Source organism: Chiloscyllium plagiosum, chromosome 29 (assembly GCF_004010195.1).
Source record: "Chiloscyllium plagiosum isolate BGI_BamShark_2017 chromosome 29, ASM401019v2, whole genome shotgun sequence".
NCBI classification, from domain to species: Eukaryota; Metazoa; Chordata; class Chondrichthyes; order Orectolobiformes; family Hemiscylliidae; genus Chiloscyllium; species Chiloscyllium plagiosum.
Window position 1 is genome coordinate 9433573 of NC_057738.1, and position 23680 is coordinate 9457252.

The window sequence follows — 23680 nt, forward strand, 5'->3', positions numbered from 1 at the left end:
CAGGTGAATTGGCCATGCTAAATTGCCCATAATGTTAGGTAAGGGGTAAAATGTAGGGGTATGGGTGGGTTGCGCTTCGGCGGGGCGGTGTGGACTTGTTGGGCCGAAGGGCCTGTTTCAACACTGTGAGTAATCTAATCTAAAAAAAACTCTTCTAAGGATTCACTCGATCTATCCTGTCTATACCTTACATATGCTTCCTTCTTTTTCTTAACCAAACCCTCAATTGCTTTAGTCATCCAGCATTCCCTATACCTATCAGCCTTTCCTTTCACCCTAACAGGAATATACTTTCTCTGAATTCTCGTTATCTCATTTCTGAAGGCTTCCCATTTTCCAGCCATCCCTTTATTGCGAATATCTGCCCCCAATCAGCTTTTGAACATTCTTGCCTAATACCGTCAAAATTGGCCTTTCTCCAATTTAGAACTTCAGATTTTAGATCTGGTCTATCCTTTTCCATGATTATTTTAAATCGAATAGAATTATGGTCGCTGGCCCCAAAGCTGTCCCCCACTGACACCTCAGTCACCTGCCCTGCCTTGTTTCCCAAGAGTAGGTCAAGTTTTGCACCTTCACTAGTAGGTACATCCACATACTGAATCAGAAAATTTTCTTGTACACACGAAACAAATTCCTCTCCATCTAAAACCTTAACACTATGGCAGTCCCTGTCTATGTTTGGAAAGTTAAAATCCCCTACCATAACTTCCCTATTATCTTTACAGGTATCGCAGATCTCCTTACAAGTTTGTTTCTCAATTTCCCTCTGACTATTAGGGGGTCTATAATACAATTCCAAGAAGGTGATCATCCCTTTCTTATTTCTCAGTTCCACCCAAATAACTTACCTGGATGTTTTTTCCAGGAGTATCCTCCCTCAGCACAACTGTAATTCTATCCCTTATCAAAAATGCCACTCCCCCTCCTCTCTCGCCTCCCTTTCTATCCTTCCTGTAGCATTTGTATCCTGGAACATGAAGCTGCCAATCCTGCCCATCCTTGAGCCATGTTTCTGTAATTGCTATGATATCCCAGTCCCATGTTCCTAATCATGCCCTGAGTTCATCTGCCTTCCCTGTTAGGCCCCTTGCATTAAAATAAATGCAGTTTAATTTATTAGTCCTACCTTGTCGCTGCCTGCCCTGACTGTTTGACTCGCTTCTGTTCTCAACTGTACCAGTATCAGATTGATCTCTTTCCTCACTATCTCCCTGGGTCCCACCCCCCAACCTTACTAGTTTAAATCCTCCCGAGCAGCTCTAGCAAATCGCCCTGCCAGTATATTAGTCCCCTTCCAATTTAGGTGCAAATCGTCCTTCTTGTACAGGTCACTTCTACCCCAAAAGAGATTCCAATGATCCAAAAACGTGAATCCTTCCCCCATACACCAGCTCCTCAGCCATGCATTCATCTGCTCTATCCTTCTATTCCTGCCCTCACTAGCTCTTGGCACTGGGAGTAATCCAGATATTACTGCTCTCGAGGTCCTTTTAAAATTCCTGCCTAACTCTCTATAATCTCCCTTCAGAATCTCAACCTTTTCCCTTCCTATGTCATTGGTGCCATAGCTCGCCTTTCCCTTTTTAGTGCAGTTGGTCAAAGGTTGCTATTCAAGTGAGCCTAAATTAAAATTCTATGCCTGCTGCTGGTTTGAAATAAAAACAGAAAATGTTGGAAACACTCAGCAAGTCTGGCATCATCACTAACGAGAGAAAATACAATGATCTTTCATCATAGATGGTCATCAGCCCGAGATGTTAACTATGCTGTCCTGCCTTTGTGGATTCCACCTAACCATTGGAATGTTCCCTGATTTATTTTGTTCTTATTACAAATGATGTTTATGCAGCTTTATTCCTGGTTAGGTTATTAATGTCTCCCTGGAACCACAGTAGCAGTTTGTTGGCAAGTGTCTTTTTAATATTCCTTGATAAGTTTCAGATTCCACAAGCTGTTAAATTGGCTGATGAATTCATAATTCTGCTTATAGCCAAATGTCGTTCATTACAGACCAAAGCTCTTGAGACAAAAGAGCCTTTTGTTTTGAATTTTCTATGCATGCAGCCACGAGTGTGGCTTACAGTTTTCATTTGTACTTCTGACAAAGGAAATGCTGTACATTGTGCTGCACTGTGTGCCATATGACATGCATTTAAGGATTCGGCTGTCTGAAACTTTCTGAACAAGTCCCTTCAGAGCATGATCCACCACCCCCTCATGCACACTCCACACAACAGGTGCAGTTGGCTAAGCAATGACAGCCATCCAATAGAAACTGTCTTGGTTCCTAATTGCAGTAATTTGAGAAAAACTTTTTATTCTTTACCCACTTTCTTCATTTGCAGTCAGCTGTGTTGGTGTGTGTTTTGTAGCCTGTGCAAATCAAAGGCTTCCTTGACCATTCAATACATTAGTACACCAGATGGTGCAGTACTGAGCTACGTCATTCTAGAAAGTATCAGATTTGAAGCTGGATTTTCAGAAAGTCTGGGAGACCCTGCAGACTAATAAAAAAAATAGTTCACAGGATCTACCTCCAAGATTCCTGATGCCCCCATTTCTTGCTAGTATGGAAGAAAGAAGCCTGTGTTTCCAGTGTCACTGGGTACATTGTTGGGAGTCAGCAACTACAACTACAATCCTTCCTCCTCCTCACCCTTTGCCCCTCACTCCTCATTGCGAAATTGTCCAAGGACTTGTTATTTGTTGCCCCTCGGAGGCTGTGAACCATAGTCGGGATGTGGAAACCTTTTAACAATAACTTTTAAAGGTCTTACCCTTGTGACTCTTGCTGCACTCCACCACATTCTCAAATACTCCTCATATCCTCCATTCTAACTCCTAGAATATTTGTACTCATTTACTGTATATGCACTCTGCATACAGATGAATTAACACAATAGTAACAATGGCATGTGTGGAAAATTTAAAGAAATACCATTGTAGCTTCTTTAGAAATCTACTGTGATTACAACACTATTAAAGTGTGAATAGCTGAGATTAGGATCACTCAACATCACTGTATCTTGCGTAAATTAACATGTTCAGCAGCCTCCTAACGGTCAGGTACTCAGGGACCTGCTAACAAGATATGGGGGGGGAGGCTGTTAAGAGATCTAGCTTGTATCCATCTCCCTATCCTTAAAGCCAACAGTCCCTTCCATTTGACCCCAAATTTGCCTTCACTTACCTGTGGTCTGAGTTGTTTGACAATTCTAAGCCTCTGTTGAGTGTTTTGCTCGCAGCCGATGATGATATTTTCTGCAGTGTAGGACTACCTACCTCTGTTCATCTGGTGGTCCTCAGGTGTGGGATGTCTTGATACAGGGGAATATCTGCCACTGACTACTTAAGTGCCTAATCAATAACTAATATAGCAGGCCTTCCCCCAGAGAAGATAATATGAGAGTCTCACTTGCTCTAGAGCTGGCAGATAAGACCCCCTTTGTTTGGGTTAAATTGTGACCTTGGTGTCTCGTCTTCATATCTATGGACTTGGCATGGGAGCATGGAGGTAGGATGAAGTTTCAAGTGTGCATGTAGCCTTGTATATGTGTGGATGTTGAATTTAGTCAAGATTGGAGTCTGACTTGCCAGTAGTTCCTGAACAAAAGCAGAATTGCAGCCACATCAAGTACGAAATAAAGTCAGCAAAGCAGAAGAATTAAAACATGGGAATACAAGGAGAAATTTCCATGCAAATTTCAAATGGCTAGCTTGAGAGGCTGGTCACAATACAGCCTGTAGATTGTTTTAAGTAGCAGTGCTTGGAAGCTCTTGGGTTTTTTCATCATTTTTCTTCCAGTAGAGAGTCTTCAACGGAAAGTCATCCAAACATCGGGCTTGTCTGGTATCATCTTATTCTTATCTCACATTGAAGATCCCAATGACACAAAGAAAAAATGAAATTTATAGAAAGTCAAATCATGGCTGGCTATTAAGTGGGGTGTTTATTTCCATAAATTTCAGTATGCCCTGATGCATCAGGTGAATGTAGGTACAGAGTTTCATATATAACCTCCCTCCCCAACCCGCATCTAGTAACAGTTTGAGCTTCAGAAGCTAGGCTGAACTTTTTCAAGCTTTGCTAACTTTGATCCTTCCTACTATGGGCAAGGGAAAAGCAACATTCATCCTGCGCATGGATTGAAATGCATGAACTTCACCCTGTGATTCCATAATATGCATAAGGTTCCAAACCAGTAACATACATTAGTACATCAGTTCTGAGTCCCAGTAATAAAAGATAATAATTCTTAGTTTCAATAAGACTAGAAGACAGAGGAGTAGAAGCAGACCATTCAGCCATCGAGTGCGCTCTACCAAACAAAAACAGAAGTTGCTAGAAAAGTTCAGCAGGTCTGGCAGCATCTGTGAAGAGAAATCAAAGTTAACGTTTTGGATCCAGTGACCCTTTCTCAGAACTTTCAGTGAGATCATGGCTGATCTGATCATTCTCAGCTCCATTTTTCTGCCTTTTCCTCGTAACTCTTTATTCCCTTACTGATTAAAAATCTATATATCTCAGCTTTGGATACATTTAACGACCCAACCTCTGCAGCCTTCTCTTTAAAGGATTCTAGACAGGGACTACCCTCGAAGGGAAGATATTCCTTCTCTATCTTAAAAAAAACCCTTATTCTGAGGTTATGCCCTTGATAATCTCAGTGAGATTTTGGACAATCCCCTCCAAATTTGAATTCATCCAGAAAGTTAGAAATTGTAATTTTGATTCAAAATTTAAATAGTTTGTATAAATTGTGAACAGCAGTGCCAAACTGCAAAATAATTTCCTAGACAATGTTAGGTGAAATTATTTTGTTATTCCCAAAAATTCAGAATATATTTGCTTCTCGTGACAAGAAATTGGAACAACTTACTCAAAATTCAAAATAACAGCTCAGAAGATGATTCATATTATGATCAGTTGACTACATTGGTTGTCCTTAATCCACTGATTCAAATGATAACATTAATAGTTCACTTTCAATTAGACCTCACTGTACAGCTTTCCCACCAAACGTTCATCCATTTCACAAATTATCCAAGGTTCTTTCTGTGGTTTTGGGCCAATGACAGTTTCATCATGGAACATCAAAAAAAGATTTCTGATTAGAATAGCTTCTCAGAGCCAGATCCCAGAATGACCAAAGGATACTTCCTACCAAAGGAAGATTTTTTTAGTTTCCCAGAAGTATCTGCTATCCTTTTCTGTTTTCGATACAATCTCAATAAAAAGGCAAGAGTCATGGAGTCAATAACTACATATAATTATAACAATTACTATGTGATCCATTTAACCAGCCTCTTCCAGGCCTCTGAGCATATTGATGGGCCAACTCTTATATTTTGCCTCTTTGCTCTTCTTACTTATTTATTTTGTTTTAATTTACCTTTTTGCCTCTTCTGACCACTGCCATCCTTCCATTGGGAGGGAATGCCATTTTTATGGACAAATTGTTTTGCTGTTGAGAATGGAGATGTTTCAACACCTCCACTTGTACCACCATCACCCTTTTTCATTTGGCAGTTGTCTCGTGTAGAAAGCTTATAATCTCATTATATAGATGCCTAGGATACCATGATCTGGTAGAAAAAACTCCATCCCTTACAAATGCCACAATCGTGCATACATAAACACCAATATATCCAGGTTATCTTGCCAACTTTTTATCCCTTGTTGATTTTTCTCTGCCAAATTTCTCCTGTCCCTCATGGAAGTATCAGTATTCTATTTGAGAATAATTACTCAAGAATCAAGGACTTACTGAAGAAATATAGCAAATCTTTCCCTTAATACAGTTAACACCTAACATAATTATTTGTTAAAATATATTCTAATGACATAAGTTTGAATGTTAGTCTCTTTATCTGGATGGTTTCAATAATTTGTGTGGAAACTTGAAAGTAACTGCTGCAATCTCATAGTAAATAGCATTGCACAAGTTAATCTCAACATTGATGTTAATTAACTCTTTATTCAACCGCAGTGACAAGAGACATGTGGAATGGGTCAAATCATTTCTCAGTATCTGGACAGAGCTCCAGGCCTACATCAAAGAGTACCACACTACTGGACTCTTGTGGAATGAGGTTGTAAGTATCTTCTGTGAGCTTCACATAGCTTTAACCATAGCATAAATTACAACCATTATGTTAATACCTTTCTCCACATGACAGATAACTAACTTGATGTTTCTGCTAACTTGGAACATTTTTAACATGGCTATTTATTATTAAACAGCAACCTAAATCCCTTTCAAATCTTCATTTTTTCAATGGCTTTTCATGGCAAAGAATTCCATGTCTTACATTCTCTGTATATATTTTGATATTGGAATACAGAAGAAAAAAGGACCAGCTTTTGTAGCCTAGGCACTTTAGACCACCATAGAACATCCAAAAGTGCTTCATGGTCTGGTGAAGTATTTTTGAATTGCAATCATGGCAAAACTTTTTGCACACAGCATGATCCTACATACCGTAATTTGATAATTACCAGATGTTATGTTTTAGTAATCGTCGTGAGATAAACATATGACTACGACATCAGAGGATTTCCCTGCTCCTCTTTGTAATAGTCCTATAGAATCTGTGTAATGCACCTAAGAGTGCCTTGCTTTCAGAATTCATCCAAACAACTTAACTTTCAAGAGTGGAGAATGAGTACTGCACTAGAATTCCAGCCAAGAGTTTTGTGCTTAGTTTTCTAGAATGGGAATTCAAATCTCAACCCTTTGACTCTGAGATGAGATGACTCATTTGAAGTGATGATTTGGAGATGCTGATGATGCCACCTGATGAAGGAGCGGCGCTCCGATAGCTAGTGTGCTTCCAGTTAAACCTGTTGGACTATAACCTGGTGTTGTGTGATTTTTAACATTTGAAGTGATGTTACCTTTGTAGATCAGACAAAGAATTGGTAAATTCCAATATTCAACTTTCTATCAACACTCAAAGTCTAATGAATCAGTCAACAGTTCGCTCTTTGAAACATGACTTAATTTAATTAACAGGTTATGATCTGGAGAATCAAAGGCATACAAGAGGATTTTGATCTTAACTTAAATGGCAGATCAATGTAGATCTATACTGGCTGGAATAGAACCAGGCAATCATTTAACTCCTGTTTGAAAGATGAGTGTTCATACCATGGAAATCATTTTTAAAACATGGAGTGTGCTCCCTCATAATGTGCAAGAATGAAACATAAGCATCATTGCAAGAAAAAAGTTTAGAATATAAATTTATTTTTCACCATAATGAAGTCACTGAAGTACTATGCATTGAAATCTAAATATTTCACTTCTCCTGGCTCCTCCTTCCAAAGAAAAAGAGCTGCCATTTTAATTTGCCAGCAGTTGATAGCATAGGATGAAATGCAATATAATATCATTATGTGCAGTAATTAGATGCTAAAGGAAGCTAAAGAGGCACTGTTGATAGACTGCTTCATAGACTAATGTTTTGTAGTTTAGTGTCGGGGAAAAACAAATTGACTTTATTTAGCACCTTTCACAACCTCAGGATGTCTCAAATTGTCTTATAGTAAATTAAATACTTCTGAAGTTGTAAAAAACTGGAAATGTGGCAGCCAATTTATGTACAGCAAAGTCAAGGGTCAGATATTAGCCTGGGCATTAGATAGAACTTTCTAGTTGTTCTTTTGCTGTTCTGAGATGGTGCCATATGATATCTTATATGTACCAGAGAAGGTTTAATATTTCATCCATAAATACAGCATCTTTGACAGTGTAGCACATCCTTAATATTGTCGTGGAATTTCAACTTGAATTATTTGCTTGTGTTTCAGTGGTGAGGTTTGGTCCTACAACTTTTGTGTATGTGTTGCTTGCTCCTCTCACCTTAAAAATGTGCTTCCTAGTCTTGAAATTCCCCATCCCACGGAAAAGGCAACTACAATTAACTCTATTTGTACCTCTCATTATTTTATGCACTTGTATATGGTCGCTTCTCAACCTCCTATGTTCCAGTGAAAGAAGTCCCAACTTATCTAACCTTTCTTTATAACTCCTACCTTCCATATCTGGCAACATCCTGGTAAATCTCTTCTGAACCCTCTCCAGCTTAATGATATCCTTCCCATAACTGAGCCACCAGAACTGGACATCATATTCCAGAAAAGGTCTTACCAGTGTCCTGTACAACTTTAACATGACTTCCTAACTCCTATTCTCAAATGACTGAGCAATGAAGGCAAGTATGTCAAACTCCCTTTTAACCAGCCTGTCTATATGTGATACAAGCTTCAAAGAATTATGTATCTGTACCTCTGGGTCCCTCTGTTCTACAACACTATCCAAAACTCATTAATTGTATAACCACTACCCATGTTTGTTGTACCAAAATGCTTTTTTACAGTTGCAGAAACTTATTTGATCATTGATCACGATACTGTTTACAAAAGGAAAATTGAAGCTGGAGATTTGAATTTCCAAACCCCTCAATTTCAAATTTTTGTGCGCCACAGTGCTGGTTTCTTAGTCTAGTTCTAGGCCTATTAATTAGACAGAGCACTGTACAGTTTGTGGCTAGTTGATTTAATCACTATCAGAGATGCTATTCTGCTAGTCTGTACCTAGGAAGAATTATGGAAATTACCCATGATTCTGGCTGAAGAGGAAAGTGGAGGATCAGGGAGAAAGGAAGAGTTAAGTCAATCAGTTGATACTACATATAGTAGAGTCCTTTGAGAATTGGCGTTCTCGACTTGCTGAGTGTTATAACAGAGCACTTCATCTTCTAATTAAGCCTTTACAGCTTTCTGAACTCAATATTGAATTCAAAAATTTCAGACTGTGAATTCTGCCCTTTTACTTTGGTTCGTTTTGTTGCCATGTCTGAATCTTTCCTTGTGTATTTTTGCTTTTGGACAGAGCTGTTGTTCGGCCGGTCACACTCATTCTGGACAAGTGATTTGCTACATTACTATGACCATTATCACACCCTTTGCCCTTTGTTCTAAGATCTGCCTTTGTCATGTCATCTCTCTTCCCACACCTTCCCTACAACCAAACCTTTTCTTATCTTCTTCCCCCTCTCTGCCATTCTCCCCATTCAATAGAATAAAACATTTTACATTTCAACTTTCCTTCGCTTTTGAAGAAGAATTATGTTCAACTCAAAATTACCACTATTTCTCTCTCCATACATGCCACCAGATCTGCTGAGCCTTTCCAGCACTTTGTTTTTATTTCTGATTTCCAGTATTCACAATATTTTGTTTTTACTTACTTTTGAGAATCTATTGGGCTTGTTCAGAATTAACTATTATAACGTTTGCACTATCCGTGCTCAACTCATTCCCTGTCAGGATCCACTTAGCAGAAAGATTTTTCTTTAATTTATGTGGAATAAAAAATAAGAGTATGTGGCTAGTCTTTCACTCTTTACCAAAGTACTTATTTGTGTGATTTTCAAAATTGGGCTGGAAAAGAGATGGGGTGTTTACACCCATGAAGCTAAGCGTTTTAAGTTCCAGTTTGATATGCCACATCCTTGCTAAATCTCAACCTTAACAGCATGAGTTCTCCCTGATCATTTTCAAAATGGAGACCTGTTTACTGGGAACATGATCCATGACTGAGAAATGCTGTGAAATTGTACTTATGCTGTGATTAAAAAGTATCAGCATGTTAGTAGCAAGCTGAGCCATTTACCTTTGTTTGTATTGGAAAAGCACTGTGAGCAAGCATTAAAATGTAAAAACATATCGATTCTAGTGCTTGTATTCAGAAGGTTACATTTTGTTGCTGTGGTACATTGTGACTTTTCTTCCACTGGCATTCGGTGTTCGCAGCATTTCGAAACAGCAGGGCAATATGATCATCAACCATGGATCTAATGAGTTCTACTCAAGACTGGAGCCAGGTTGGCACTTCAGTGTGATGCAGAGAGGATGCTACATGCGCATAGGCACTGTCCTTCAAAAGAGATGTTAATTTCACAGTCCTGTCAGTGTTGTAGAGCTCTTGTGATAAAGTGTTAGTGTCTCTACTTGTGGACCACAAGGTCTGGGTTTAAGTCCCACTGGCTCCACAGGTGTGTCATGACACGTCTGATACCTTGATTAAAAATATCTAAAAGATCCTGTGACATTATTTTCAAGAAGAGCACACAAATTTTCCCTTGTATCTTGGCCAATAATTATTCCACAATCAAGATAACAAAATCCTTATCTAGTCATAGACCCATACAGAATGGAAACAGACTCTTTGGTCCAACTCATCTGCACTGACCAGGGATTCCGATGTGTCCCATTTGCCTGTATATGGCCCATATCCCTCTAAACCCTTCCTATTCAAATACCCATCTACATGCCTTTTAAGTGTTGCTTCCTCTGGCAGCTCATTCTATACACACACCACATTTTAATGCTTGCTCACAGTGCTTTTCCAATACAAACAAAGGTAAATGGCTCAGCTTGCTACTAACATGCTGATACTTTTTAATCACAGCATAAGTACAATTTCACAGCATTTCTCAGTCATGGATCATGTTCCCAGTAAACAGGTCTCCATTTTGAAAATGATCAGGGAGAACTCATGCTGTTAAGGTTGAGATTTAGCAAGGATGTGGCATATCAAACTGGAACTTAAAACGCTTAGCTTCATGGGTGTAAAGAGTTACTCAGGTTCTTTTAAATCTTTCCCCCTCACCTTAAACCTATGCCCTCTAGTTTTGAACACTTCCACCCTACATAAAAGACTCTCCCTATCTATGCCCCTCATGACCTTATCAACCTCTCTAAGTCACCCCTCGGCATTCGACACTCCAGGGGAAAATAACCCCAGCCGATTCAGCCTCTCCCTGGAAGTTAAATCTTTTGGTCATGGCAATATCCTGGTAAATCTTTTCTGCACCTTCTTAGGTTTAACAAATTATAGATGGGCGACCAGAATTGTACATAGTATTTTAAACATGGCCTCACCAAGTCCTGTACAGCAGCAACATGACGTTCCAACTCCTATACTCAGCGTTCTAATCAATGAAGGCAAGCTTGCCAAACGCTGCCTTCACTACTCTGTCTATCTGCGACTCCACTTCCAAGGAACAATGCTCCTGCACTCCAGCTCTCTTTTTGTGTATCAATATTCCCTAGGGCACTATCATTATTGTGTAAGTCCTGCCCTGGTTTGACTTATCAAAATGCAACACCTCACATTTATCTAAATTAAACTCCATCTGCCACTCGACCCATCTGATCAAGATTCCATTGTACTCTTAAGATAATTGGCTTCACTATCCACTACACCACCTATTTTGGTGTCATCTGCAAACTTACTAACCATGCTTCCAATGATTCCAAATCATTGATATAAAATGATGGAAAACAGTGGACCCAGCACCAATCCTTGCTCATTGTTCACATTGCTGTACGTCGGATGCATTTAAGGGGTTAGTGTAGCTCAGTTGACTAGACATTTAGTTTGTAATTCCAAGTGATGCCAACAGTTTGGGTTCAGTTCCCACAATAACTGAGATTACTATGAGGTACTCACCTTTTCAACTCTCCTCTTGCCTGAGTTGTGGTGACCCTCATTAAACCACCACCAGTTATCTCTCTCAAATGAGAGAGCAGCAATCTGGTAAGACTATAACGACTTTACATTCACCATGTTTCCAACAACAGTGACTGGACTTCAAAAGTATTTCATCGGTTTAAAGCTGTGTAAGACATTCTGAATTTATGGAAGACACAGTATAAATGAACCTTACTTTTGATTTTGCCTCTTAAATAACCATGTGAGTCAGCCCAGTCTGATACTAGAGGAATGTTGGTTATGTATTTTGTTTTGAAGGGAAGAGGGAGGTGTTGAGGAGGAAGTAGGTATATTCTCATTCTATCAGAGATATTGTATTTTGGATGAGATAAAAACATAGTAATGTCATCAAAATGGGCAGCAGAGTAGGACTTCGGAGCCAAGGCTTGTACGCTCTGATTACTTTTCTTTCCTATTTTTTCTTTCTTTTTACTTAACTATCTCTTGTCCTGAGTTCAGGCAGCAGCATGAACTCAAGTGGACCCAGCGCAGACCTCATGGAGGTGGCAAGTGAGCCCAGAACAGACTCGAGTGAGCACTTATTTTCCGAGGGTGACACTCGACCTGGTATCAGAATCTGTTTCTGCTACATCAGTGGAGGTAACGTTGGCAAGGTAGGCCCAGCGGTGAAAGTTGGTGCCTGAGGATCGGTGACTTTGTTGGTTAAGTCCAGCACTGGTGGTGAGGCAGTGGGGGACGAGAATTGGCCCAGAGGTGAAAGATGGCACCTGAAGCATAGTGACTTCAATGTTGGTTGGATCTCGTGTAGATGGCAGCGAGGCAGTGGAAGAGGGATGGTGGCATAGACTTGATTGATGGTGAGTTGGCTCAGGACTGATGGACTGTCTTTAAGCTATATCTTCCTTTTTTTTTCTTATTCTTAAAACAATTAAAAATGACACCGGATCATGGTGACAATGATAAGAGCTTTTTACTGTATTTTACTGTTTTTTTTCAATGTAAAATACACATGACAATAAAATTATTTGTTCGAAAATCATAAGGCAGTCTACTGACTCAGATGGACATGATGCAAAAGAACTTCATCGATTGTAAAGTGTTTTGGAATGTTATGAGGTTCTGAAAGTTGCTTTTTACATTCTTTTCACATATTCATTTCAGGCAAAATACAACCTATCAACCTTAATTTGTACACAAAATGGGGGAGAATGGATTTGTTTCGGTAACCTCCAGGTTTCTTTGTCTGTCACTCCATCAGCTGCCATTCCCAGGAGTGCAAAGAATAGGATTGGGGTAAATGGAGAAAGAAAAAGAAAAATATATGTTGATAATTACTTTGTATAACCTCTTCTTAACAGCCAGCCTATTTTCAAACACTAATGTTTTGTCTAGTCTTATTAGGCACTTAGTTTGTAAAACTGGTTAATTGTTTTAGCTCATTCTTTCAGCTGCTTGAATTTCATTTTCTTTTTGAAATGGAGAGATTCTAAATGTATATCATAATAACCTGTAAACAGCTGTATCAGCATTTGATTTTGCTGTTCTTTCAACATACGTGAAGCACCCTGAGTTTTTTAATGATCTCATTGCACTTTGCTTTGTTTAATTATGATCTTTAAAGCTAATTAGAAATAAAATCATCAGTTTTAGTTTTAATATTGTACTAACCCAGTACGCTAAGGAATCCACAGCTTGGGAAAAGGGAGGGGATAAACTGTACTATTAATAGAAGATTGGATAATATCCACAATACCAACTTCAGATAAATGTAGTGAATTGTAAGCTTTTGTGAATTTTTTAAACTTAATCATTTGTAGTTATGCCATCTCAGCACATCACAAACCTTGTTTGTATTTTTGTCATTTCCCATGATAGTTGTGTATTTTGGGAAAACTTTTTACTCCCTCAAATTAGAACTGGCAATCCAGTGATGGACAGTTTACATGATACACATTCCCTTTCATTTTGGATGAATGGGTTGCATTACATTGACGTTGTTATGCAGATTGGATTCAAGGTGACCAAAATCAGCATACTCTGATTCTTTGTGAATCCATCGTCCAAACCATTCCAGAAACCTGACTGCAGAATTATCTACAGCTCTACTTACAGATGAGGTCTGTCACTACCCCTGTGATCTGGACACCAGGAGTCTGAGGCAAGTGTTTAATAAATGCAGGTGACAAGCCTGCAATCTTATGTGAATGGGTATAGATTATATCCTACTTGAAACTCTTCTATACTAAGAAATAACCAGCCTTTTTGAACACAGTACAAGGATAGTTTTAATTTTAGATGACAATGTAAAACAGTTAATGTCTAGTTAGCTACCTGCTATGCATTTCCCTCTCATCAGTTTCAGCCAAATTAACTGTGATGTCAAATCCAATGAATGAATTTTTAAAAATTAATTTGAGTGATCGCATTCACCTGAATCACATCTCCCAGTTCCGAAACAGTCCCACAACTCACCTTTCTCCTTTAATTAGCCATCACTTTGTCCTCCTTCCTACATTGTAAGACCCACATGTAAGAATAATACACATTCCAATCCAAATTTAAAACTTAAATTGACATCATACATTAGAGATGTGACAAATATACCTCTTCCACAAACCTTTGCATACCTGTGCGCTTCTACAAGATAGTTAGCCAGTGGCTGCAGTCTGGCTGGTGGAAAGTTGCTGCCCTTCACTTGAGAAGACTGCAAATGGCCTTGGAGGTGCACCTTAAACAACAGTGGATCTGGAAGGGCTGGATTTAAGGTTGCACCACTTCAACTTGAGTTCAACACTCTGAACGAGTTGATCAACAAGTGCAAGGACCCTGGAGAAGTGGCAGGTGTAAGTGCATAAATGTTGTCACTATGAGTGAGGAAAATAGGTTCAAGCGTGGAGCCACTGCCACTTTCTTGGTGAGGGGCGGGCCATTTCAGCAATACTAGTAACCTATGGAATGCCATTGTGAACCCAGACATCTGCAGCCTGACATGATGGCAGCAAGTTGACCTTGCATAACAACAGTCTGAGCTTTGCAACTTTTAGACAGTTCTTCTACAGCAACATAAACTGAGATATGGACCATTAGACGTTGTATCATTATTAGTTCCACAAATGCTGGAGATGACTGGCCATTCCACAATGGGAATAATGGATCCTCTGTGGGATAAGTATTCTTAAATCGATGTTCATAAATTGGGGACCACTGCTAATTTCAGGACCTGAACCAAACAGTTCAGTGCAGTGCAGAAGCAGTGCTGCAGTGTTGGTGCTTTCAGATGTTACATAAAGGTCCATCTGCTCATAAGTGAGTATAAAAGATCCCATGGCATTATTTTGAAGAAGAGTAAGTTATCCCTTCTGTTGTGGTCAATATTTATCTCTCAATCAATATCAGAAAAACAATTATCCCATCATTGTCACATAGCTCACTGCACATTTTCTACATTAAATTAGTGACAGCATTTCAACGCATTCATTGCAAGGAGCTTTCAGACATCCTGAGATTGTGAAAGACACAATCTTCCTTTCTTCACCTTTGAAATTACTCCCAGCTTCTATTCCAACTTCAACGAATTTTCCTTGCAAACTGGTTTTACCTGTTTGCTAAGGATTGCTAAGCATTTGCACGTCACTTGTAGTCAGGTAACTGCACACAGAATTCTACTGCATGTTCTAATTTTTTTAAAATAGCAGAGTGCCAAATTTGATAAACAGCCTAAAATGCTGTGAAAGGATACTAGTTATTTGTACAGTGATCCTTGTGCTAAATTTCTTAACCCCCACACCTGATTAATTTGTTTTTTTAATTTAACTTAGTGTCATTCTATTTTTACGTGGGTATTGCACTAAGTGCAGTATTGCACTTTATTCTCCAAAATTGTAGAATTCCAAATAAATATTTGAAGGATTCAGTAACCCCAAGGATCTGAATTTATGGATTTTATGTGGATCTTATATAAAAAAAATAAATTAACTACTTGTATATGAAAAAGCTAGTATTTGAACCAAGGTTTTGTCCTTGCAAGTTCTTACTCAGTTGGCTCGCAAAAGATATCCTGTAATTACAGAAAGAAGTATATGTTGCAATTTCCGAACTTCTGGAAAAGTCCCGTGCATAATGATACAATTTTATGTTTCTGTGTGCACTTGTAATTGATTCTTGATAATTGATTATGTTAGACTGACCTGATTTGAACCACTCTGAATTGTTCTTGTCCTTCATTCTATGAGACTAAAGATAGCTCTTTGTCTTGGCAGACAATGCAAACGGGTGTCAGAAAGGCTGTTCCCTGAGGGTAATGCACAGGGTTTTATCATTTGGAATTTCCTGAATTGCCTCTGTAAAACAAACAGTTGATACAATTCATTGAAAATCCCATCAACAATAGAACTGGAAAAATAAGCATATCAATATAACTTGCCTCAGTTTTATTTGCAGATACAAAGTGTACAACAGTTTGTCAACAGAAAGTAATGAGGAATAACTGTCTTTGATTGGGATCCTCAAAACAACTGGTGTAATGAGAAAAAAATGCAAAATTTGTAAAAAGCAAATATGTTGTGTGTTGTCCAGCAGCTGATCTACTCTTTAAATGTTTTGTTTTATTAGTTACGTCCTACCTAATCGAAATTGACAAGAAAAGCAATGAGTATATCGTACAAAGGAGCTTTTAATTTTTTGGCACTTTACTACCTTGTTATCTTGAGTCAGGAAATAGCACTTTCATTCCTGAGTCAGAAGGTGGTAGGTTCATACCTGAGCGCAGCACTTGTGACATTCTATATTACACTTTAGTGTGAAACTGAGAGAGCAATATACTGTTACAAATGTCATCATTTAGATCAGGTATAAAGCTTATCTGTTCTGGTTGCATTTCTTCAAAAAATGGCATGAAAATCTCATGGTGGCCTGGCCAATATCTATCCCCAACACATGCCATGAAAACAGATCGACTTACCTTTCATCTCTTTGCTGTTTATAAGATCTGGTTATTAACAAAATTGGTTGTCAAATATTTCTTTCAGAAAATATTTCAGAAAATGTTCCAGACAAAGAGCTATGGGGCATCCAAGAACTTGAAAGTGCTACATCCCCACCGACCTATCACAATTACCACCCCCCCCCCCCAGCTGCATCCACCTATAGCCTTCACCCCCCCCCCCTCCCCAGCTTCACCCCCACCCCATATTTATCTCTCATCTCCCTTCCCCCTCCATATTCCTGATGAAGGGCTTACGCCCGAAACATCGACTCTCCTCCTTCTTCTTGGATGCAGCCTGACGTGCTGGGCTTTTCCAGTGTGGCCCTTTTTGACATTGAGTTTAACATTGCTGAGCAGGCTATTTAATTTTAAACTAACCACCTCCTTTCTTTGAGATCTAGTACATGGAGGTGTAACAACTGATCTATTAATTTTACCATCTTTGAAACATCTTCAGTAGGACACCGCAAAATACCCATTCCTATGTTATAATACACCTTCATATGTAACATCTACAAAGTGATTTCCAGTGTAGAGAAAGCATAGTTACACTTAAGGGGTTGTCGTTAAACATGAGAAGTAGTAACATATAAATTCAAATCTTCATTAATTACCCTTTTCTTTGTGCCCTCACCTTCCATTCTCTCATTTAAAAAAAACACTTTTTTTCAGTATTTCCTAGTATTGCATTTCCTGATTCTAGCATATTTTAGTGAACATTCATCCTTGTTAATTGTCTACAGTTAATGTAGTGGTTATGGGCACTGGGGAACCTGACAATACACAACAGACGCTGATGAAATGTTTATGTTCTTAATAAATAATTCCTTCTGAGCAATTCTTTGTTCACTCTCCAAAGACCATTTATAGCCTCCAAAAAGCAGTCGGTTGCTGTTCAGCTGTTAACTTGCAAGGGTTGAATGTCACTGGCTGCTGTGCTCAATTGAAACAGGTGGTCTTATAATGTGACAGGGAGTGAGTACTTCATTTTGTTTTCAGTGAGGAAATGCCTTAACAAAAGGCCTATGATTAATGTTGTTCTACACCTGCTCAGTAAATCTGTTGAGTAAAGAGCCTAGTCCCTACTTGTCCTAAAGAACCATATTTTTCAAAATGGTCAAGGAATCAGTGTAAAAGCTTCATGTACAAAGGCCATTTAGATCATTCCCAAAGGGCAATCATTAATAAGCTAGCATTTACTACTAGTTGTGTTGCATAGATGATATTAAACCTGTGATTCCCTATTGGACATCACCTTATTAGAGAATGGTAGTTCTCATTGACACTCTACTTTCAGGAAATAACTACGATGTTTAATCATTTTAGTTGTTATCACGTTTTCCCATTATTTTTATATGTTCTGAAATTATTTCTGTAAAATTTTAATACCAAGTGTTTAAGTCGTAATTGTACAAGGGTATCAGCCTTGACAGCATGGTAATAGCACTTTTATCTCTACTTCAGAAGGTCATGAGTTCAAATACCACGACAGAGATCTGAACGTGCTAGGCAAGTCAGTGCTCCATTGTAATGCTGAGGGCATGTTGCGCTGTTGAAGATACTTGCACTTGCATCAGACATTAAATCTAAGTCCCATTTGCTCTCTTAAATCAAGATCCCATGACACACTTTCAAAGAATAGCAGCAAGTTCTTTCCAGTGTGGTGGCCATATATATATATATCTCAACTCTGCTGTGTATAACCTTTATCAGCATGTTTCCTATATTCCAACAATTGCTACACTTCAGAAGTACTTCATTGACATTCTTTGGTACATTCTGAGATTGTTATAAGTGATATTATTTTATGTATTGTATATATACTTGATTTTTAAATTTCCTATGGTCTTATTGTGTTTGTGCTGATGCACACGGCCTCAAGTAGCCCTCATCAACCACTCCTCCCATATGTCCATATGGCCCTCTTTAATGCTGAGCCTGGACAGAGAATGACAATCGATAAGAACTATACAGTTGAGCTTAGATTCAGCCATGCTACGGAAATTAGGAGCTCCATATTGAATATTAATCTGAATCGAATTGCCCTTGCCCAGTTTGGGTTACAGAATGCAGTTGTAGTTCACTTGGCTTGACATGATCAATTCACTTGGATCTGGTGGCTCTTATACTGATAGATGTGCATGCTCATTATGTCAGGAGAGGCATTGGTGCAGAGTTCAGGGACATGGGAGAAACCTAGCCATTCACCTTGCTCAGTCCGCAGATGGGAGAGGCAGGTGAATGGGCCTTTCCAGATTGGGCACCATGAACAGAGCTTGTGGGAATTGTTACATTCTGACTGTTGAGGGCACCCAATACTTTGGAATGGAATTTTGGATTTAACTAATATCCTGGAATGGAGTACTGGTTGTGCCAAGTATATATGAAGATGGGAAGCTGCAAGTATATGGGAGAGATCTTATAAATTTCAGTGCCACATCTCATGGGGTTGAAGTTTGGCTCTCCCAGCTCAAGTGCCTCAATGATCAATGCAATAGCTTCCAAATCGACTAGTTCTCTCTTTGTCTAGTCTCTCCTGTTATATTTAGGATTGGAATAAGAAGCGGAGGAGAGGGACATGGTTTTTGTTTGTCTCTCCCTGAAGTGAAGATATAAATTAGACCTTTCCAAATCATCCATGAGAGGAGGGAAAGCATCATAAGAATCAGGAGCATAATTAGGCGATTTGGCCCATCGAGTCAGCTCCACCTTTTGATCATGGCTGAAATGTTTTTCAACTCCACAGCCTTCTGCAGCAATATGTTCCACAGATTCACCACTCTCTGGCTGAAGAAATTTTCTCCTCATTTCAGTTCTAGAGGATTGTGACTTCACTCTAAGGCTATGCTCTTGCGTCCTCGTCTCTCCCACCCGTGGAAACATCTTTTCCCCATCCACTTTATGCTGGCCTTGCAGTATTCTGCAAGTTTCAATGAGACCATCTGCTAATCCTTCTAAACTCCATCAAATACAGACCCATGTATCTTCGGCTGCTCCTCATATGGTAAGCCCTTTATCCCTAGGATCATTCTTAGGTAGGAGACCCAAAGCTGAACACAGTCTTCCAAAGTCTGGCCAGAGCTTTCCAATAGTTTCAGGACTACATCTGTCTTGTATGTCAGGCACTCTTGAAATAAATGCTAATATTGTATTGGCTTTCCTAACTGCCAGCTGAACTTTGAGAACTTTTAAAGTTAACTTTCTGTTAACTTTAAGAGAATCCTGAACTAGGATGCTTAATCCCGCTGAGCGTCAGATTTCCAAAGCCTTTCCTTGTTCAGAAAATAATCTATGCCTCTATTCTTACAAACAAAGTCCATAACCTCACACTTTCCCACACTGTATTTCATCTGTCACTCTTTGCCCACTCTCCTAACCTGACCAAATCCTTTTGCAGAGAAATTAAAGGGACATGAGGAAGATATTGTAAATATCTGAAAATAAATAACAATTCAGTGTATATGCTTGGAAACCTAATACGGAATGAAATAATTCAGTTACAAATTATATTTTTGGCATAATTTCAATGAATAATTCTGAAGAAATAGCTTTCATTGACTCAATGTATCAAATGTGATGCTATTCTTGACTATAGTATCCTAGGAAGAGGACATCAGGTCCTGTCTTCCCCTCTGTGGGCCTCCTAAAACTCTTACGAATAACAAATTAAATGACAGCTACTGTGAGCTCAGAGATCAGTCTGATGAACTATGGGTAGCAGCTGCTGCAGACACAAACAGCTGAGGTAATCCTGTAAAGCTATGGTTTTTGCAGATGACGGTACACGGTCGCCTGATAAGCCCTAACTATTCTTTCTATCAGGGTCTGCCCCAGGCACAAAGCTCTGATTTCTATGCATCAGGACCTTTTAATGAGTCATAGGAGACATGCTTGATGCAGGCTGCTGCCTAAATGGTAACACCCAGCAGGTTCCTGACTGGATGCTTACAGCTGACTAATGAAGGTTACTTCATCTGACACCCAGCACATGCTGCTTTAACTTAATTTTCTCGTTGTATGAAAACTAAAACTTTTGCTCGAAGGTGAAGGGATTCAGGAGACTAAAGAGTTGCCATATAACAATGGACAGACTAAAGATTCTAGGAGTCTTCAGCATCAAGAACATTCATGAGCCCTTTCTAGACCCTCTACACGTACAATGCCCCCACCCATTACAGGACAAACATCTTTGGTTAAAAAGTGTGAAGATGGGCTTGTGGAATGTTTAGGTGCTGTCTCAATAATAATAATAATACAGATGTATTAACTTCTTAAATATAACTGCAGGGGTCTTCTTTTGACTAAGTCCTCCATCCACAAGGCCACTAGGCCTCTGCGTGATATCGACCTGCATATTGTTTAATTACAAACCAAAGTAACAAGCTTCCATTTATGTAGTGCCTTTGACGTCATTAATAATATACTTAGGTGCTTCATAGGAATGTAAGTGAACAAATGTTTGACAATAAGTTGCATAAAACAATATTAAAATATGTAATTGTGACCTTGATCAAAGAGACAGGTTTTAAGGAGCATTTTAAAACAGGGGAGAAAGATAGAGAATTGTCAGAGGGAGTCCAGAGCTGGGGGCATAAATAGTTGAAGGTACTGCTGTCAATAATATGATAGCTAGGGATGCAGTAGAGGCTAGAATTGGAGGAGTGCAGATAAGGAGTGAGGAGTGAGGATTGTGGGGCTGGAGGACATTACAGAAATAGGGCTAAGGCTGAGGGGATTAGAATTTTTAATTCAAGGTATTGCTTAACTAGGTGAATAGAATTTCATACAAATTAGGATGTGAGCAGCATACTTTTGGATGAACTCAAGTTTAAATGTTGAAATTGTCAAGTTTAAACATAACAAAGGCATGTAGCTGTAGCAGATGTGCTGAGAGGAGTGAAGACAAGCTTTCAGAAATTGTTGGCTATCTTAGGATTTTTGTGTTTATAGTGTCCTGTCTTACTCAGATACTTAAAATTCCATGCATTAAGGGTACTTTTGTTTTAATTGTATTGACAGATCATTATCTTTAGTTTATGCATGGACTTACTTGACGTATTAGATATAGGTTTTAGTCTACATAGGAATTCAACTTGAGCTATTTCATTGTGAGCCTTGGGAAACTACAAAATAAATTTAAGCAGGGATCTCCGGACATCAGGTATTAGACCATTCATATTAACTTAATAATTATCCTTCTAAGATGGATCCTATGCTGAACCAAAACCAAGGTACCATTCTACAACCCAATGCTCCTTCAGTACTAACTAATTTGATATCAGTTCTTAACATGTAACAAAATATACTTTTATAACTGCAATGAAGAATGTTGAACCCAAATTGTATACAACAATTACATTGCAGCAACTTGCCAAGAGTTCTTGATCATGTCTGTTAAACCTATGATTTGGAGATGCCGGTGTTGGACTAGGGTGTACAAAGTTAAAAATCACACAACACCAGGTTATAGTCCAACAGGTTTAATTGGAAGCACACTAGCTTTCGGAGCGACGTTCCTTCATCAGGAGGAACTGATATCAAATTAGTTAGTACTGAAGGAGCATTAGGTTGTAGAATGGTACCTTGTTTTGGTTCAGCATAGGATCCATCTTAGAAGGACAATTATTAAGTTAAAATGTATGGTCTAATACCAGATGTCTGGAGATCCCTGCTTCATCAAGTTTCTACAGGAATGCAGGCCAGCAGGAAAGATCCTGAAAGGATTACGGATCACGAACCCACTTAGGTTGACCTACAACACAGACTATGCAGCGGGACTTTGCCACCGCACCTCTTGTAAACTTCTCAATCATCTCGTGCACCAACTCTACAGCAGGCGCCACAACCTTGAAATTCAGATGGAGTCCACACTCACAGCCTGCACACAGGATACATCAGTACAATTACGTGACATTGCCAAACAGACAAGGCGACAAAACCAACACCACGTACATGCACGCCAAGAACAAAAAACTGGAGAAGCTTGGCATAATAAAAGACCTGATGAAGGAGCGTCGCTCCGAAAGCTAGTGTGCTTCCAATTAAACCTGTTGGACTATAACCTGGTGTTGTGTGATTTTTAACTTTGTTAAACCTATGACATTCATGGCCTGGAAGGACAATGACAGGAAATATATTGAAACCGAGTCACCTCCCAGGTTCCCCTCCAAGTTGCAAACCATTCCAGATTGGACACATTTTGCCATTCCCTCATCCTTGGTTAATGATCCTGTGATTGTACCTATATTATATGAAGTGCAGTAGTTCAAGAAGAAGGCTACCATCATCTTAAGGCTACTATTATGCTGGCTGTAGCAGTGACACATAGCTTATGAATCAAAACATTTAAAGAAATTGAGAAACAAACTTGTAAAGAGATCTCGGCTATCTGTAAGGATAATAGAGTGGTTATGGTAGGGGATTTTAACTTTCCAAACATAGACTGGGACTGCCATAGTGTTAAGGTTTAGATGGAGAGGAATTTGTTAAATGCGTACAAAACAATTTTCTGATTCAGTATGTGGATGTACCTACTAGAGAAGGTGCAAAACCTGACCTACTCTTGGGAAGTAAGGCAGGGCAGTGACTGAGGTGTCAGTAGGGGAGCTGACCTAATCTTGGGAAATAAGGCAGGGCAGGTGACTGAGGTGTCAGTAGGGGAGCACTTTGGGGCCAGCAACCATATTTCTATTAGATTTAAAATAGTGTTGGAAAAGGATAGACCAGATCTAAAAGTTGAAGTTCTAAATTGGAGAAAGGCCAATTTTGATGGTATTAGGCAAGAACTTTCAAAAGGTGATTGAAGGCAGATGTTCGCAGGTAAAGGGACGGCTAGAAAATGGGAAGCCTTCAGAAATGAGATAACGAGAATCTAGAGAAAGTATATTCCTGTTAGGGTGAAAGGGAAGACTGGTAAATATAGGGAATACTGGATGACTAAAAAAATTGAGGGTTTGTTTAAGAAAAAGAAGGAAGCATATGTAAGGTATAGACAGGATAGATCGAGTGAATCCTTAGAAGAGTATAAAGGAAGTAGAAGTATACTTAAGAGAGAAATCAGGAGGGCAAAAAGGGGACGTGAGATAGCTTTGGTGAATAGAATTAAGGAGAATCCGAAGGGCTTCTATAAATACATTAAGAACAAAAGGCTAACTAAGGAGAAATTAGA

General features: G+C 39.0%; 1 protein-coding gene across 2 annotated transcripts in view; it reads left to right on the top strand.

The window, feature by feature from the left end:
* cap2 (cyclase associated actin cytoskeleton regulatory protein 2) overlaps window positions 1–23680 on the top strand; it is a 236921-nt gene that overhangs the window by 176516 nt on the left and 36725 nt on the right. For both annotated transcript variants that reach the window (XM_043719122.1, XM_043719123.1), the window contains exon 7: window positions 5994–6099. In XM_043719122.1, the coding sequence (XP_043575057.1) occupies window positions 5994–6099 (106 nt within the window). The remainder of the gene's footprint in view (window positions 1–5993; window positions 6100–23680) is intronic.